This window comes from Ranitomeya imitator, chromosome 4 (genome assembly GCF_032444005.1).
Source record: "Ranitomeya imitator isolate aRanImi1 chromosome 4, aRanImi1.pri, whole genome shotgun sequence".
In the NCBI taxonomy this organism is placed as follows: Eukaryota; Metazoa; Chordata; class Amphibia; order Anura; family Dendrobatidae; genus Ranitomeya; species Ranitomeya imitator.
Window position 1 is genome coordinate 37,627,513 of NC_091285.1, and position 19,279 is coordinate 37,646,791.

At 45.0% G+C, this 19,279-nt stretch overlaps 1 protein-coding gene across 2 annotated transcripts in view; it reads left to right on the forward strand.

Moving 5' to 3' along the window:
- The window catches only part of GLRA1 (glycine receptor alpha 1), a 172,482-nt gene that overhangs the window by 126,736 nt on the left and 26,467 nt on the right, over nt 1-19,279 (forward strand). For both annotated transcript variants that reach the window (XM_069763534.1, XM_069763533.1), the window contains exon 4: nt 18,362-18,585. In XM_069763534.1, coding sequence (XP_069619635.1) covers nt 18,362-18,585 — 224 coding nt within the window. The remainder of the gene's footprint in view (nt 1-18,361; nt 18,586-19,279) is intronic.

Here is a 19,279-nt window from a genome sequence, read left to right on the forward strand (position 1 = left end):
CAAGTTTAAACAGGTGCCATTACTACAGGTAATGAGTGGAGGAAAGAGGAGACTCTTAAAGAAGAAGTTACAGGTCTGTGAGAGCAAGAAATCTTGATTGTTTGTTTCTGACCAAATACTTATTTTCCACCATAATATGCAAATAAAATGTTAAAAAAACAGACAATGTGATTTTCTGGATTTTTTTTTCTCAGTTTGTCTCCCATAGTTGAGGTCTACCTATGATGTAAATTACAGACGCCTCTCATCTTTTTAAGTGGTGGAACTTGCACTATTGCTGACTGACTAAATACTTTTTTGCCCCACTGTATATATCAAAGAGCACCAGTGTATACACATATATAGAACATTCCCTCAGCTCCATAGACAACCCATCTAATGCCATAGTTATTTGCTTTATTTTCAGCCATAACTAGTCTACAGTAATAAAAGGAGTTTCCTATTCATTTCAATGGAAGCTGAGATGCAGTACCAGAGAAGGCCACTAAGGGGCTGCGGAGCGCTAGCTCTGGAAACAGGTAACTTCCGATGGCCACGGCGCCAGCCGAGCACCGGGGGGCGCTGAGCGTCATATCATCCAGTCTGATATTGGTAACCTAACCTTGAGGATAGTTCATCAATACCTCTATTATGGAACATTCCTTTAAGGACTAGAGTTGCGAAAGAGTTTTAGAAAGTTTAGAAAGTTCAGAGACCATTGTTTCTTTATAGAGTTTTATCTACATCATATATATATGCTGTATATACACACACAGGCCTTCTGGAAGGCCACATGCAGATGGCAATTCCCCGGAATACATCTGTTATGTGCATAATTCCCATTGCAAATGGGGCGATTGAGGTTAGAAAGGAGGACAGCTGGAGTCCGGATTCCCTCTGTTGTTCTCCAGGCTCAGGTCGTGGATTATGGAAGCCTGTCTACGGCTTTCTATTCTGAACCAGGTTTATAAATGTTATAAATCAGAGTTGTAGTCATTGGCGATGCAGAAATAACAGTCGCCATGAGCCCTGGTGCTTGGGGAGACTCAAAAGCTCCTGTTCTATAAAGCAAGACAATAGTATAATAAATAGGACATGGCAGGTGGGGGTCCTGCTCCAGATTGGACCCCATCTGCTAGAAGTTATGCCCATGATACAAGCACTGTGTAAGGTAGAGATATATGAAAAGAAGCATCCTCACACAGATTTTTATTACTTATTTATTTGCTTCCGAAATGTAACATTCTAAATAGTTGGAGCTCCTGCTCCTTTTGGTTCTTTCTCCTCTTTATTCTCCCTTCTCTCAATGTTACAGATAACAGCAGTTGTGGGGGTTTATAAACAGATTTGTATAACATAGAGAGGGGAGAAAGGATCTCAGGAAAGTGGGGCCATGGAGAAGGAGGAAATAAGTGCAGGATAGAAGCTGTGCTGATATATGAGCAGGGAAGTGAAGCAGCACTCTGGGTACACAGAGCTTACATACAGCCTATATTACTGAGAGAGACACTCCGGCAAGAAAAAAAAATCTGAAACTAGGAGCAGTCAGAAAAATGGATATCAGTGAATGAAAAAAAATGAAGATTACAGAATGCATGTTTATTAGTAAAGGTAACCACTAACATACATAAAAAAAAGTTTCTCTATGTCACAGGTGTCCATAGTCTTTGACACCCATTTACCAGATTAGAAGACACAGGTACTATAATTGGTACTTGATTTCAGAGCCTTGTTACTATGTCGCGGTAGCAGGACCTGCACAGAGTAGTGACATCTTCTTTTAAGCCTCTGCATTTGCTTCACGCCTTTTCAATGCCCCTTTAGCCTGTGTCTTTTGATCCTCATATTAAATGGACTTTGTTTCCTTTGGCGCTGAAGAGGTTAATGACTTTTGTATGCTGGTTAGAGACATGTAGCTCCATCTCACAGCTGCTCCTGACCTGCTCATTTCCTCTCTCTATAAAATCTGTCCAGACCTTCTCATCGTTGCCTGTGAAAGTTTTGCTTCCTGGCTTGCTGGAGTTAGTGTGCTGAAGTTGGAGTTCGTAGTTGCTGCTGGAGATTGTTGTTTGCTGTTTTTAGGTGTATTCTTTCTTGATTATCCTTTTCCCATTTGGTTTGTACCCTCCTATCCTTCCCTTTACACCTCTCTACCCATGGTGAGGGTTTTTGTATGTAAGTTGCTTTTTGTTATCCCTGTTTATCTTACAGGTATATACGGTAACATAACCGGCCCAGGCCTCCTGGGGGAGGAGACAGCTTCGGACATTAACAGGAGCATAGTAAGTTTGTAGACTTGGGCCTCTCCTCTCTACCTTTTAAGAGTACCCCCAGGACAGGGATTGTTAGGGTCTCAGTTCCAGGGATAGCTTGAGGCCCCCCTTTCCTTACCAAAGACCGTCATAGTGTGACAGGGTGTCAGTGCAGCAGACAGCTGGATTACTCAGGAAACAACTAATAGAGGTACTGGAAGTCGCAGGCAGACAGGAGATGCTCTGGAGATTGCAGACAGTTAGCAGAGGTACTGGAAACCACAAACAAGTAGCAGATGCCCTGGAAGCTACAGGCAGACAAGAGACATCCAGGAAACTGCAGAAAAGTAGCAGAGGTACTGGAAGCTGCAGACAGGTAGCAGAGGCACTGGTAGCCTCAAACAAGTAGCAGATGCCTCAGAATCTACAGGCAGACCAGAGGCGTCCAGGAAACTGCAAAAAGGTAGCACAGTTAGTCGAAGCTGCAGACAGGTAGCAGAGGCACTGGTAGCCACAAACAAATAGCAGATGCCCTGGAAACTGCAGGCAGACTGGAGATGTCCAGGAAACTGCAGATAGGTATCAGGGGTACCGGAAGCTACAGACAGGTAACAGAGGCACTGGTAGCCACAAACAAGTAGCAGATGCCCTGGAAACAGCAGGCAGACCAGAGATGTCCAGGAAACTGCAGATAGGTAACAGGGGTACCAGAAGGTGCTGACAAGTAGTAGAGGTACTGGAAGCTGCAGACAGGTAGCAGAAGTACTGGAAGCCGCAGGCAGACAGAAGATGTCATAAAGACTGCAGACATGTAGCAGAAGTACTGGAAACCACAAGCAGATAGCAGATGCACTGAAAGCCGCAGTCAGACCAGAGACATCCAGAAGACTGCAGACAGGTAGCAGAGGTACTGCAAGCCACAGGCTGACAGGACTTAGGAACACAAAAGTCTTAATACCAAGATACAGGTGTGTGTCTTGGTAGGCCTTATATAGGCCCCAGCAGATGATCACATGGGAGCACGCCAGGTCATTTGCAAATCCCGACCTGGAGCACAACAGAGTTGAGTGGACCAGGGTGAGGGAAGCAGTGCCCGGACCTAGGACAGGAGTGTAACAATAAGTTTCTTGGAGCTAAAATTTAAAGACCTGTGAGATTTAATGTAACGGACTTGACAACATATATAAAAATGCAATTTTTAACAGTAATTTTCCATCTGTTTGTGCATCATTGTGCAGCCTTTTCCAAAAATTACCTTGTGCTTTACTACAGCAAAGGGCATTGAGAGCTGACTTTTTGTGTAACGTCCTGAACAATGCCTAGCTGTGTGCGGATGATTCCCCGCCATTGTCTTTTTTCTTCTTTTCTGCCTGACACATGGTATAATGACATATAGCCCTTCACATGGTTCATCTTTTGTCCTTTAATCAAAGGAGACCTTGCGGGCAGACAGCACTATGCAGGCCCATTAAGTCTCATCACGGCAACTCAGATAAACGACTTTGGTCAGTTTCTGTCGTTTTGCGCCGGTGAGGGATTTGGGAAGAAATTGTATTTTTAGAAAAAGATTATTTAAATATTAAAGTCTGCAGCCGTCCCATAAATCATCTGCTGCCGGAGAGATGGCGAACAAGAGAGATTAAACCATGATATGCCTCGGCTGCTTGTCCACTGATGTCCTTACCAGCTAAAAATAAAGGCGGACAGACAAAATAATGATACTGGGACACGGACCGGACATTGCGGGATCAGTAACATCTCAACTGGCGGTAATATCAAGACTAGTCGGGCATCACATAATGGCAGCATACTGTCCCCTGAGCTGCCGGCAGTATGCTCTCGCTCTCCTGACTTCCTTTATATTAAAGGGATTGTCCAGGTTTAACTTTTCATTGGCCATAGGACTGCAGAGGTAGAAAATAACAAGCAAAGCATTACCTACCCTCCCCAGGTCCACTCAGGCCTCACCGCCACTGCCCCAGTCTTTGCTAACAGGCTGCAGCCCTCTGGCCAAATAAAAGTTAAACCTGCATAAGTCCATTAATATTATGCAAATCAGTGGGAAAGCTGGGTTATGGTGACTTATGCTGGTACCCAGCTTTCCTGTTGGTCTGCAGCAGCAACAGATAAGTGATTTATGGCTGAGATGATAACCAGAATGCAAACTAGTGGAAAAGCTGGGTTACTGTGGATTTTTCAGAGTGAGCACAGCTGTAACCCAGCTTTCCTGCTGGTCTGTAGCAGCAACAGATAAGTGCTCAGAGTGAGCCCAGCTGTAGCCCAGCTTTCCCACTGGTATGAAGCAGCACAAGATAAGTGCTCAGATGGAGCACTTCTGTAACCCAGCTTTCCGTCTGGTCTGCAGCAGCAGTAGATAAGTAATCAGAGTGAGCCCAGCTGTAACCAAGCTTTCCGGCTGATATGCGGCAGCAGAAAAGTGCTCACAATGAGCACTGCTGTGACCCAGCTTTCCAGCTGGTCTGCAGTAGCAACAGATAAGTGATCAGAGTGAGAACATCTGTAACAGAGCTTTCTGGCTGGTATGCAGCAGCAGTAGAAAGTGGTCACAATGAGCACCGCTGTAACCCAGCTTTCCATCTGGTCTGCAGCAGCAACAGATAAGTGCTTTATGGTTGACATGATAACCAGAATGCAGAGTGGTGGAAAAGCTGGGCTACTGTGGATTTGAGAAAGTCTTGCTGATCTGCTTTACAATTATGGGAGCAAGTGAGGAGGGAAACAGAAGACTGTGGCATTGTACAGCTAATTTGCTACTAAAAACGAGCTGGCAATTCAACAAGTGAATAACGGATGAACAAGGTTATAGACAAGATAAAAGTCCAGTTGCTTTCCTACCGTGTGATGTGCTGAGGCTGTGTACAGTACTAGGACCTGTATCTGTGTAAGAGTCGGGAGCAGCACCAGCCTGTAAGGACACTGCCCACTTACAGTATTCTGCCCTGCTTGTCTGTAACTATTAACAGATTAGCTTTGCAACAGGCAGTGAACCCCTAGAAGGTGACGCCTAGTGGCCATAATTTTAAACTAATTTTTCACTCTAAAACAAAGTTTTGCTTTGTTTCTTTTTTTAATGAAAGCAGATTGTCTACATTGGTAATTTTAACTCCAAAACTTTGTTGGAACGACAGTGATCATTTCATGGACGGCAAGCCTACAGTATCCCCACCAGTATGTGCACTAGCCCCATTAGTAGTTATGTGATACGTTCATCACTGCTTCATCATTGGCTCTGAAAATGAGTTTAAATACTGTTTGTCCCCTTTACAGCCACATATTATTTCCATGATTCGCTCATTTCGGACCTGTTGAAATGATGTTTGGTGCAAACACCACCCAGCGACTAATAATACCGTCATACAGTAACATACAGGATTAGGCGCTGTTCATATGTCCGTTTCGACTTTCCATTTGTCTGTTCTGGGTTAGGAATAAGTGATCCGTTGCCGGGGGGCTCCCTTTGATAAATGTTGGGTTAGTTTGGTGTCTGTTTTTAGAGAGCAAAAAAATCCATGCTAAAAATGTTACCCAAACAAACCCCACATTTATCACTGGGGGCCCCCTCTGCTTCCGGATGCATGACTGATGCAGCGGATCACTTATTCCATTTGTCTGTTCACAAACAGGATATCTAAAATGGTCATGCCCATGCCTAATAGCACAATACAGTAATTAAATATTAGGGTGGTACAGTGCTTAAAAAATACAGCACACTGTCACTAAATAATACCGTGATACCATGAGTGAATAAAACCTCTGTACTATAGTGGATATCACTACCATATCATTAGCATTCTGTAACTATAAAAGTGCCATATAGTGACTAAATTATGGTGTATGGTGTTACTAAATAGTACTGCTATAAAGTGATCAAATAATACTATCATATAGTACTTAAATATTATGACGGTACAGGGATTAAAAAATGCAGTACACTGTCACTAAATAATACCGTCATACCATGAGTGAATAAAACCTCTGTACTATAGTGGATATCACTACCATATCATGACCATTCTGTAACTGTCAAACTGCGATGTAGTGACTAAATAAGAGCACCATGGTGTTACTAAATAATACTGCTATAAAGTGACTAAAAAATACCATCATACACTAATTAAATATTATGGCGGTACAGGGATTAAAAAATGCAGCACACTGTCACTTACTAATATCGTCATACCATGAGTGAATAAAACCACTGTACTATAGTGGATATCACTACCATATCATGAGCATTCTGTAACTATAAAACTGCCATATAGTGACTAAATTATGGTGTATGGTGGTTACTAAATAGTACTGCTATAAAGTGATCAAATAATACTATCATATAGTACTTAAATATTATGACGGTACAGGGATTAGAAAATGCAGCACACTGTCACTAAATAATACCGTCATACCATGAGTGAATAAAACCTCTGTACTGTAGTGGATAGCACTACCGAATCATCAGTGCATAGCATCACCATTCTGCAACTGTGGAAAACTGTTATACGGTAAATAAGAGTCCTATGGTGTTAATAAATAGTGCTGCTATAAAGTGACTAAATAATACCATCATACAGTGATTATTACCACCATAAAAACAGTGACTAATGACTGTCGGCCAAATTATGTTTCGGATTATGGTTCAGCCAACAGCCATCTCAGCTGACTCTTTCTACAGTGTTTTTCGGTGAGAAAGCCGCCAACTAACATGTCGACTGGCGGCTTAACTCCAGGAGGGCAATGTGATTGTCGGTCCAAAATTGGACATGCCCAATCGACGTGTTCCCCAACGATCAGTTGACCGGCGCCCCCACACACATTAGACTGCCGGCTGAACCTATCGATATCAGCGGGTTGGGCCGGCATTAGTCTTAACGTCTTAAGTATGGCAGTAATAAAATAACACTGCCATACTGTTGCTAAATAATATCATTATACCACCAACACTGGGTTATTTATTTATTTTACTCACTTATATGGCGCCATTAACTCCACAGCGCTTCACAGACAACAATACCTGGATAACGGCATCATACTATAACTAAGACCGCCAAATAGTGTTTCATAATTACTAAATAATACCACTATACAGTGATTATAAAAACTTTAAACTTTAAGCATTAGTTCTGCAGAGCAATTTCCATGTTAGTACATTAGGGTTTAGCAAACTGGATCACGCAAGGTGTCGAGTGAGGAATGCCGCAGAGAATATCGGCAAATGGCGGCACTTAAATACTACTTATATAATGTACACCACTCTACCCTTAACCTTTTCATTGAATTTGTATGGATTTTTTGTAGGATGTACGTAAATGTAGACTGGAAAACAGCTCCTCTTTTCATTTCACGTGCATGGAATTTTCAAGGTCCGCAGCATCCATAACAAATAGCATATCCTAGCCTTTAATTATATCCTTGCATGAGCAAAGCTAAATCAGAAACACTGATAGAACTATCTGCTGGAGGAACCTGAAAGGTCATATATCAATGGTAATTTTAATATTTCACTCATGCATTAAACTTATTTTTTGAAGCTTTAACTTATTCTTATTTAAAGAAACAGAAAACATAAATATAAATTATAAATTAAAAAAAAAAAAAAGAAAACTTTTCCACGGTGTTTATCAGTTTCCGGGATTTTCAGCACGGTCTTAAAACAGTTTTGGAAAAATCTTGCAAAGAAAATATCAGCTAGTTTCTTTATCTCTTCCACTTTCACCTGGCAGAAAAATGAGGATATGACTGAGGGGCAGAACTTATTATGCAGACAGCACTGGGGGATGGTAGATAGAGCTGGAGGACTGCTGCGGACAGTTGTCCAACAGCCAGAGACAAGTCTGATCTGATGATTGCGAAGAGTAGGAGAAGGAGGGAAAGGCTAATAACAAATAATTTTGGTGGCAATACGGGAAGAGTGTGGTAGAAGAGGAAGTAAGAACTTACTGCCCTATTTTGTCCTGTAAATTGATGGCCTTATAGCAGAAAGCCAGTAGATCCCAATAGAGTCAACTGGATTCATACAATTCCTACCAGTCAGTTTGATACGTGACAGTCCCCACACAACTCTTCAGTATGATGCTCCACAATCCTCATTCAGTATGATGTCTTCACACTTTTATGATGACTCCACAGCGCCTTACTCAGTATGATGGCCCCTCACTCGGTATGATGGCCCCTTACTCAGTATGCTGCCCCCGCAACTCCCACTCAGCATGATGGCTCTTCACTCAGTATGATAGCCCCAACAGCTCCCCACTTATTATATTGCCCCAAACAGCCCCTCACTCAGTATGTTGACCCCCATAGCCTCTAAGTCAGTGTGATCACTCCCACAGCCCCATTTATTATTATTATTATTATTATACATTTTTTTCTGAGTATGATGTCCCCACAGCCCCACAGAGTCAGTGATCATTCCCACCACAGCCCCTATCATCTCACTATTATTGTTCCCACAGACTGTGACTCAGTATGATCACCCCCATAGTTCCCCACTCAATATTATGTCCCCCACATCCCCTGAGCCAGTATCATCACTCCCACAGCCCCATCTGAGTATGATGGTCCCCACAGCCCCTGACTCAGTATGATCACTCCCATAGCCCCATCTGAGTATGATGGTCCCCACAGCCCCTGACTCAGTATGATCACTCCCACAGCCCCATCTCAGTATGATGGTCCCCACAGCCCCTGACTCAGTATGATCACTCCCACAGCCCCATCTCAGTATGATGGTCCCCACAGCCCCTGACTCAGTATGATCACTCCCATAGCCCCATCTGAGTATGATGGTCCCCACAGCCCCTGACTCAGTATGATCACTCCCACAGCCCCATCTCAGTATGATGGTCCCCACAGCCCTTGACTCAGTATGATTACTCCCATAGCCCCATCTCAGTATCATGGTCCCCACAGCCCCTGACTCAGTATGATCACTCCCATAGCCCCATCTCAGTATGATGGTCCCCACAGCCCTTGACTCAGTATGATTACTCCCATAGCCCCATCTCAGTATGATGGTCCCCACAGCCCCTGACTCAGTATGATCACTCCCATAGCCCCATCTCAGTATGATGGTCCCCACAGCCCTTGACTCAGTATGATTACTCCCATAGCCCCATCTCAGTATGATGGTCCCCACAGCCCTTGACTCAGTATGATCACTCCCATAGCCCCATCTCAGTATGATGGTCCCCACAGCCCTTGACTCAGTATGATTACTCCCATAGCCCCATCTCAGTATCATGGTCCCCACAGCCCCTGACTCAGTATGATCACTCCCATAGCCCCATCTCAGTATGATGGTCCCCACAGCCCCTGACTCAGTATGATTACTCCCATAGCCCCATCTCAGTATGATGGTCCCCACAGCCCTTGACTCAGTATGATTACTCCCATAGCCCCATCTCAGTATCATGGTCCCCACAGCCCCTGACTCAGTATGATCACTCCCATAGCCCCATCTCAGTATGATGGTCCCCACAGCCCTTGACTCAGTATGATTACTCCCATAGCCCCATCTCAGTATGATGATCCCCACAGCCCCTGACTCAGTATGATCACTCCCATAGCCCCATCTCAGTATGATGGTCCCCACAGCCCTTGACTCAGTATGATTACTCCCATAGCCCCATCTCAGTATGATGGTCCCCACAGCCCCTGACTCAGTATGATTACTCCCATAGCCCCATCTCAGTATGATGGTCCCCACAGCCCCTGACTCAGTATGATCACTCCCATAGCCCCATCTGAGTATGATGGTCCCCACAGCCCCTGACTCAGTATGATCACTCCCATAGCCCCATCTCAGTATGATGGTCCCCACAGCCCCTGACTCAGTATGATCACTCCCATAGCCCCATCTCAGTATGATGGTCCCCACAGCCCCTGACTCAGTATGATCACTCCCATAGCCCCATCTCAGTATGATGGTCCCTACAGCCCCTGACTCAGTATGATTACTCCCATAGCCCCATCTGAGTATGATGGTCCCCACAGCCCCTGACTCAGTATGATCACTCCAACAGCCCCATCTCAGTATGATGGTCCCCACAGCCCCTGACTTAGTATGATCACTCCCATAGCCCCATCTCAGTATGATGGTCCCCACAGCCCCTGACTCAGTATGATTACTCCCATAGCCCCATCTCAGTATGATGGTCCCCACAGCCCTTGACTCAGTATGATCACTCCCATAGCCCCATCTCAGTATGATGGTCCCCACAGCCCCTGACTCAGTATGATCACTCCCATAGCCCCATCTCAGTATGATGGTCCCCACAGCCCCTGACTCAGTATGATCACTCCCATAGCCCCATCTCAGTATGATGGTCCCTACAGCCCCTGACTCAGTATGATCACTCCCATAGCCCCATCTGAGTATGATGGTCCCCACAGCCCCTGACTCAGTATGATCACTCCAACAGCCCCATCTCAGTATGATGGTCCCCACAGCCCCTGACTTAGTATGATCACTCCCATAGCCCCATCTCAGTATGATGGTCCCCACAGCCCCTGACTCAGTATGATCACTCCCATAGCCCCATCTCAGTATGATGGTCCCTACAGCCCCTGACTCAGTATGATCACTCCCATAGCCCCATCTCAGTATGATGGTCCCCACAGCCCCTGACTCAGTATGATCACTCCCACAGCCCCATCTGAGTATGATGGTCCCCACAGCCCCTGACTCAGTATGATCACTCCCACAGCCCCATCTCAGTATGATCACTCCCATAGCCCCATCTCAGTATGATGGTCCCCACAGCCCCTGACTCAGTATGATCACTCCCATAGCCCCATCTCAGTATGATCACTCCCATAGCCCCATCTCAGTATGATCACTCCCATAGCCCCATCTCAGTATGATCACTCCCATAGCCCTATCTCAGTATGATGGTCCCCACAGCCCCTGACTCAGTATGATCACTCCCACAGCCCCATCTTAGTATGATCACTCCCATAGCCCCATCTCAGTATGATGGTCCCCACAGCCCCCGATCAGTCTGATAGAAATGAACACTGCTTACCTACCCTTGCTCCCCTGGCATGCTGCTCGGGTCTGTGTAGTGAGAGGACTCTGTGGAGTAGGCGGGATGCAGTGATGTCAATGCATTGTGCTGAGTATTAGAAGCAGAGATGCAGGCAGGATGGTGGGTCATGACCCCAGATGACGTGGCGGTCTCACAAGACCTCACATCATCACAAGTCATTTTCGCAATGCATTATTGGGACCGGAGCATCGCGAGGAGCGGGAAAGCTGCGCGGATCACCAGAAGGTGAGAATATCACTATTTTTTATTTTAATTCTTTTTTTAACAATTATATGGTTCCCAGGGTCTAGAGGAGAGTCTCCACCCTGGGTACCAACCGCACATGATCCGCTTACTTCCCGCATGGTGGGCATAGCCACATGCTGGAACTAAGCGGATCAATGCATTCCTATGTGTGCAGAATCGCCGCGATTCCGCACTTTAATGGACATGCTGCGTTTTTTTCCAGAATACGATTACGCTGCGGAAAAAAACACAGCAAGCGCACAAAAAATGCGGGATGCATTCTAAAAATAGGATGCTTAATGTATGCGTTTTTGTCACGGTTTTATCGTGTTTTTATAGCGAAAAAATGCGAAAATTCCTAAACGTGTGCACACAGCCTTACTCTGTTATCCACCACTCTATTCAATGGTGTCCACATCCTGTGGATATGGTTAGCTATAAAATTAACATGATGGGCAAGGGGAAGGCATGATGGCGAGTGGCTCCTCTCGACAGGTTCCCCCCAAAATTATATTATCGATGATCTCAGCTCTGGCAGCTTTAGGCGACATATAGTATTACAAGATACAAGTGGGTATCCCATCTATATAATGTCCTTGAGAATTATTTTGAGGGGTTCTAGTTTCGAAACAACTCATCCAAGAAGTTCTCAGCAAACACGATCAGCTACATCCACACAAATATAAGCACACCTTGATCATACAATGCATCCTTCCTTACCTCTTTTGCTCAACATATCCCAGGTTGATTGACACAAAATGGTCAGCTTTGATAAAAAAAATGATTTGGTGACATTTTGTCAGGAGATGTTTATGCTATATGTGTTTTAAAAAGGTCACTGGCGCGGTATTCGAGGGGAGATTTGTGTCAAGAAGGTTGCTATCTTCGGTGATGTGAAACCCAAAAGTTTCTCTCCAGCATGTTAGGTGCTGAGGGTTAATCAGCCATTATAGGGGTTTGGGTTTTTTGTGAGTAGGTGTAAGAGATGGGCGGGACACCACACTCACCATATCTCCACCTCAAGGGTGTGGTTGGGGAGTTAACACTAGGACTACTGGTATAGTAATTTTGACTACTTACTTGCAGTAGTTCTAGTCAGGGTTCACGAGACCAGTAGTCCTAGAGTTAAATGTCCAGCTACATGTTTTTTCCTGCTGTGTGTTTGGAGATAGGAAAGTCTCCAGGTGGCACCTCCAGAGGGAGCTGAAGTATGCTGGAACCTGTAGATATTTGGGATTGTGCTATAATTTATCTTTTGTTTTGCCGGTAGGCAAGAAAGGCCATGTTTAATTTTGTCAAATCCTGCCATGGTTTATGTCGTGCTTAACAAACCAGCAGGCGATTGACCCAAGAAGTGTTCCTGTGTCTACCTTTGAGTTAGTCAACCTACCACCGTGTCTATAGGGGGCCATCCAGTGGTTGTGAAGCGAATTGAAGCCCGCCAAGGCTTTTCTTAGCGTGACTTATAACTATATGGAATATGTACCGAGGAAAATTCGCAGAAAATGAAGAGTGGAGAGAAGACTCGGTCACGTAAAAGGATTTTGCTTCCTCCTCTTGACTACAGCTAGCCATTTTCCTTTTTGCATTGTACTTGTATTTACGGTGTATTGAATTCAATCCATGAGAATGAAAATCTGATAATCAAATTACCCTAATGCACCACAGTATCAATAGCAGGCGGATCAAGGCGGATGCAGGGTTTCTTTTTTCTCGGGATTGAAGGAAGGAAATTTTAAAGTCATAGCTCCGTGTCTTCTATAGAAAAGGTCAAAATAGCAAGATCAATGGGAGAGGTGCTACATACAATACGCTCTTAATACATTTCTCAGGAACCCAGAAGTCAAGTCATTTAGCTAGAACCAGGAGAATGAAAAGGTCGCTTGCAATTCCAGCTTTGTATGTTCTTACGTTGACCCCATTCATCGAAAAATGTATGCTTTATTTTTCATTTTTATTTTGGTAATGGAAATGTTAACTCGTGTTAGATTTTAGTCCTGTGATTTTTTTTCTTTATTACCAGTAAATAATATCACATTATTTAGTAAAATGTCATGGCTGCCTTCCTGCGCCAATTATTCATTTCTTCCCTGACCATTGGAACTCCGATCAAGAAGAGTAAATTATAAAGCAATTCCTCTACTGGCTTCTTGTAATCGACTCATACGACTTCTTGACATAGGGGTCTTAGATTTGGGGCATGAGAATATTCTAAAAATCAAGGAATGTCCTTTTGTCTGTTGCCTGTCTTATGATCTATCTGTCTAAGGCAGTGGTCCCCAACTCGAGGCCTCGAGGGCCGCCAACAGTGCAGGTTTTCAGGATTTCCTTAGTATTGCACAGGGGTTGGAATCATCACCTGTGCAGATGATCACATTACCACCGATGCAATACTAAAGAAATCCTGAAAACCTGCACTGTTGGCGTCCCTCGAGGCCTGGAGTTGGGGACCCCTGGTCTAAGGGCTCACACACAAGACTCATTTTATCGTACGAGTGCTTTCCGTGAGTTTCACGGTTAGCATTCATACCTGTCATATTCTATGGGGTTGTGCATATGTCCGAATTTTTCCATGGTCCACAGAAAAATTGGGAGATATGTCCGATTTTGATCCAAGTGTTGGATCAAAATCGGCAATACAAGTCTACGGGTCTGTCAAAAAATCAGACCGCACTAGGATAACATCTGATTTTCACGGACTGACAGAATTGAGAATTTGGAGAACCTTTTTTTTTCTTTCCATGTCCGAGAAAAACTGATGCCACTTTGATCAAATTCAGATCAAAGTCTGATCAGAACCATTAGACCAGTATTTTCAGATGTGGAGAAAACAGTCATGTGGTCCTACGCTTACACTCACTTTCACCTACCCCATCCCATGCACAATTTGACTGCGATGTCTGCCCAATACCTTTGTACCCTGACTTTTTTTTATTTAAAGTGAACCCATCATTATGATTTTGCTAGTAAACTACAGGCATTGTCAGGCTGGAGCTGTTATACTGATTAAAATTATACTTGAGTTGAAGAAATCCGTCCTGTGGTTGTTGTTTAATTTGTTTGAAGTTTTGAGTTAATGTGACTCTCGTGTTTCGGAGCGGCCGGTAGGCAGGTCTATTTTTGGTGTTCTGACCTCATTGCCATCATTCTGGGCTTAAATGACAGATCACGAAATATTCAGTCATCTGCCTCCTATTTTAAATATTGCACCTGCGCATTTAATATTGTGGTCTTAAAAAAAAATTTTAAAAATTTTGCTCCAACAAAATGGTGCCGACGACAGCTCATTTTAAGTAGAATCTATCGGCAAGCGATGCTCTCAATCTGCGCATGCGCTCACCACTGCATTCCCGAAGACCAGTGTGGAAGCAAACACAAGAAGAGGATATCATCGGCGCTGAACCTAGGAACGCAGCACACACTGCATGCAAAGATGATATCCTCCTGGTCCTCAGAACACAGTGGGTGGCACATGTGGCACCATCTTGTTGGAACAAAATTGTATTTATTGAAGACCACAATATTAAATGAGCAGACACTGTATTTAAAATATGAGGCAGGTCACTGAAAGTTCATCAGTCAGTTGTAGCTTTGGTCAGTGGGGTGTATGCTCAGTGCTCTGTGTCTGATTTCTTGATCTTTGTTGTCAGACCTTGGATTAGTCTTGACTATTAGTGTGTATTATCTCTTTTGCTCTTGACACTCTCTAACCTCAGGTACCTGACCCTAGACTTGGACTCTGACTATCCATTTCTCTTATCCCTTTATCTTAATGTACCCTCCTGGCATTTGATTAAGGACTGTGACTTGACCATGCCTTTGTCTGGCCCCCGTGTCAGGGCCGGCGTCAGCACCCGGCACAGCGGGCAAATGCCGGGGCCCTGGGGAGAGGGGGGGCCCACTCATGCTGTCATAGATACAGCTGGGAGAGCAGAGCAGGAGATAACGTGCTCTCTCCGCCCACAAAGTCACTGCTGGCTGCGTTCTCTTAACCCCTATGTGCCAGCTCTGACACAAGCATCTTCTCACTCAGTCAGTGCAGCCAGGCAGGCACACATAGGGGTTAACAGAAGGCAGCCAGTGTGACATTGTGGGTGGAGAGAGCACGTTCTCTGCTCTCCCCCCTGGGTGGCTGCAGACAGTGCTGAAGTTTATCAGGCAGATTCCGGAGGAGCCCAGTGCCTGAGTGAGTGCAAAGGTATCCAGCAGTGGTTGCAGTTGTGGCTCAGTCTGCTGCTGTCTTTCTCCGCTGCCTAAAAATGTGGGTGATGTCTGGAGGAGCAGCTGGTGGGGTGCAGCCTGTAGCCGCCCAGCTCACCCAGAATACATGCATGCTGCACCAAACCTGCACCAGTGGGGTAGGAAGAAGCTTAACCCCTTCCCATCTGTTTGAAGGTTATTGCTGAACCTTAAAGATAACAATCCGACCCGCATAAATGGGGTTAACCAGATGCCAGGAGGAAGGGGAGCTGCTGCCATGGATAAAACTGAGCTGTGGCCTGTACATTGGGGCCCCGTAGCCCCAGGCTGGTGACTGGAGGGACTCTGCCCAGTGCTGGCATGTGGGTGATTTCTGCTCCAGAGTCTCAGCTTCTCTCCTCCACATCACACTGTGCAGTCACAGCAACATTGGTTGTGTCTGTCCAGGTCCCAGCAGCTGCCACTGCTCCCACCAAGGACATGGCATCACTTAACCCTTCCCCTGCAGCCACCGGCAACAAATCCACATTATTCCTTGATTAAATCAGGTTCCAACCCAATAGAGGAGCAGACATTTCCTGCTGCCATTAGGGTCCGGGAGGGGGTGACATTGGCTGCCCTGCTACTCTGTAGTGGGGGGTGACAAGTGTAACATGGGGTAACGATGAAGGAGAAATGCACAGGATAATAGTGAGAGCGACAGAGGGCAGTGTATGGTATGGAGCAGTCAGGGGGTGGGCTACAGGATCCCCCCATATTGTACATGACTGCTCGGGACAGGGAGGCGTTTAATGAGCTTCTAATGACAGGGCACTAATTGGGTCATTAGGGTTTGTGGAAAGGATTCATCATCAGGTCCCTCATTAATGCCCGAGCCGCCTGTTACTTCGTAGCACAGATCTGTTGGGGCCGCAAAACCAAACAACGTTGTTTATGTAGAAAAGTCTTTGTTTCATAGAAAAACTCAAAACAGAAAAGCACCTCTCCTGTATATATACACTGCACAGCACCTCTCCTGTATATATACACTGCACAGCACCTTTACTCCTGTATATATACACTGCACAGCACCTCTCCTGTATATATACACACTGCACAGCACCTCTCCTGTATATATACACTGCACAGCACCTTTCCTCCTGTATATATACACTGCAGAATCTACAATAGCTGTCACTCATGTAAGAAGTGAAATCTGGCATTGTACTATACATTTCTCTGCCGTATCTATGCATCATAAATCGGGGTATGTGTTAAAGGGGGGGCCCACTGAGACTCTTTCGCCCGGGGCCCTCGAAAACCTGGAGCCGGCCCTGCCCCCTGTACTCTGAGCCCTCCTGGTATCTAACCTAGGACCTCCTGACTAACCTGTCTCACGGCTTGTCCATGAGTGTTGACTCAGCGTCACGCCCAAGCACTGTACATACTATACTCAGCGTCACACCCAAGCATTGTACATACCATCCTGAACTCGTTTTCTAAAAAAAATGCCCACTCTTGCTCTATATCATTCTTACTTGGGTTTCATTATCCAAAACTATGTAGAAAGAGTGAGAGGCTTGTGAATGGACCTGCAAATACTGTATCCTGATTATTACTGGGAATCTTAATTTAACCATTAGAGAAATGGTAAATCTTCTAAAATCTACTATTAAAGGGAAACTGTCACCCCGTTTTTTCAATATGAGCTAAAAATAGCGTTAAATAGGGCCTGAGCTGTGCTTTACAATAGTGTCTTTATTGTCCCCTGATTCCCCACCTTTGCTGCCAAAATACCTTAGTAAAGTCGCCGTTTTCGCCTGTCAATCGCGCTGGTCCGGTCAAATGGGCATTGTGAAATCGCTGTTTCTCCCCCACCTCTTGCTTGCCCCTAAGAAATTTCTTCCCGGCGTTGGCGTAGTGTTTCGCGCTTGCGTAGTGCATTCCGCTCTCGCGCCTGCGCATTATGCTTTGCCCAACTGTGGGCATAGCATACAGCACATCACTGCGAATGCGCAGCTCTTCACTGTAACCTGTGTGCCCTGGAAGTCTGGATATGCAAATTTGCATACCGAGACTTCCGGGGCACAGAGGTTACAGTAAAAAACTGGCGCATGTATTGTATGCTTTGCCCACTGTTGGGCAAAGCATAATGCGCATGCGCAAGAGCGGAATGCACTGCGCAGGCGCAAAACAAGAGTGCGATCTGTGCTATTCACAGATCGAGTTACGTCAGACACGCCGAGGAGCGGGGGGAGAAACAGTGATTTCACAACGCCCATTTGACCGGACCAGCGTGATTGACAGGCGAAAACGGCGACTTTACTAAGGTATTTTGGCAGCAAAGGTGGGGAATCAGGGGACAATAAAGACAGGTCGTGCCCTATTTAACACTATTTTTAGCTCATATTGAAAAAACGGGGTGACAGGTTCCCTTTAATGAAGGCACACAGGGATAGTCAATGTGGAGTCCCTGCTCACGTTACAAAGAGTTCGAAACTGTAGACAATGAAGATTGTCCTCCTACAGGCTGAGAAGCTACTGCACATTCTTGCCTGAAAAATATTGTAAACGCCTCAGAAAAGAGTAAATTAAACGTTATTAGAGATCTATTGAGAAAATTAGCCTATATTATAATATTTGATCTTCATTGTCCTTTAGGATTACAGACTAAACATATTCCTACGTCAACAATGGAATGACCCTCGTTTGGCTTATAGTGAATATCCAGACGACTCATTGGATTTGGACCCTTCTATGTTGGATTCTATCTGGAAACCAGATCTGTTCTTTGCCAATGAAAAGGGGGCGAATTTTCACGAAATAACCACAGACAACAAATTGCTAAGGATCTTTAAGAACGGCAATGTACTGTACAGCATTCGGTGAGTCGAAATTTGACTTCAATTTACTTGGGTTTGAGAAATTTCTTAATATTGGACAGAGAACTGAAATTCCTTTTTATAATCTTGACAAATATTGTCCAAGGGAAAATATGTAATTTGATGTCATACACACTGGGTCAATTATTTAGCATTATAAACTGAGTTATGGCTTTTTCTAGGGGGTCTCCAAGAATGGAAACTTCCAAAGACATACTGATACAGAATTTAGATTGTGAACCCCAATGGGGACAGTTGTAGACCACTGTAAAGACCAAGAAATTTCACAGTTGAGTCACTTTGGCACGCCCCAGTGGATTCCTTCCAGCGGCGCAAGTATTTTGTCTAAGGAGTCCCTTTCGGACTTGGGCCGTACCATTACTGTCCGACTGGGGTTGCCGTCTAGGGCGTTCAGTGCTATTTAATTCTCACAACTCCGGGACCAAGTTGCACATTTTAATAAGCACTCCTCACCCTTTTGTCCAGTCTTGTAATGTCATGTTTTTGCTGTCATATTTTGGCAAATGCTGATATAGCGCCCCAGCCGAAAGGCACCCTACTGGAGCCAAGGCTGTGGCAGTCGGGTTCGGCACCTGAACCAGGGCCACTGGCAATAAGGGATCATTTCCCTCCATGTTCCTGTCCATGGCAACCGCTGTATCTCACCAACTATGTCAAGTTGTAGACCGTGTAACAG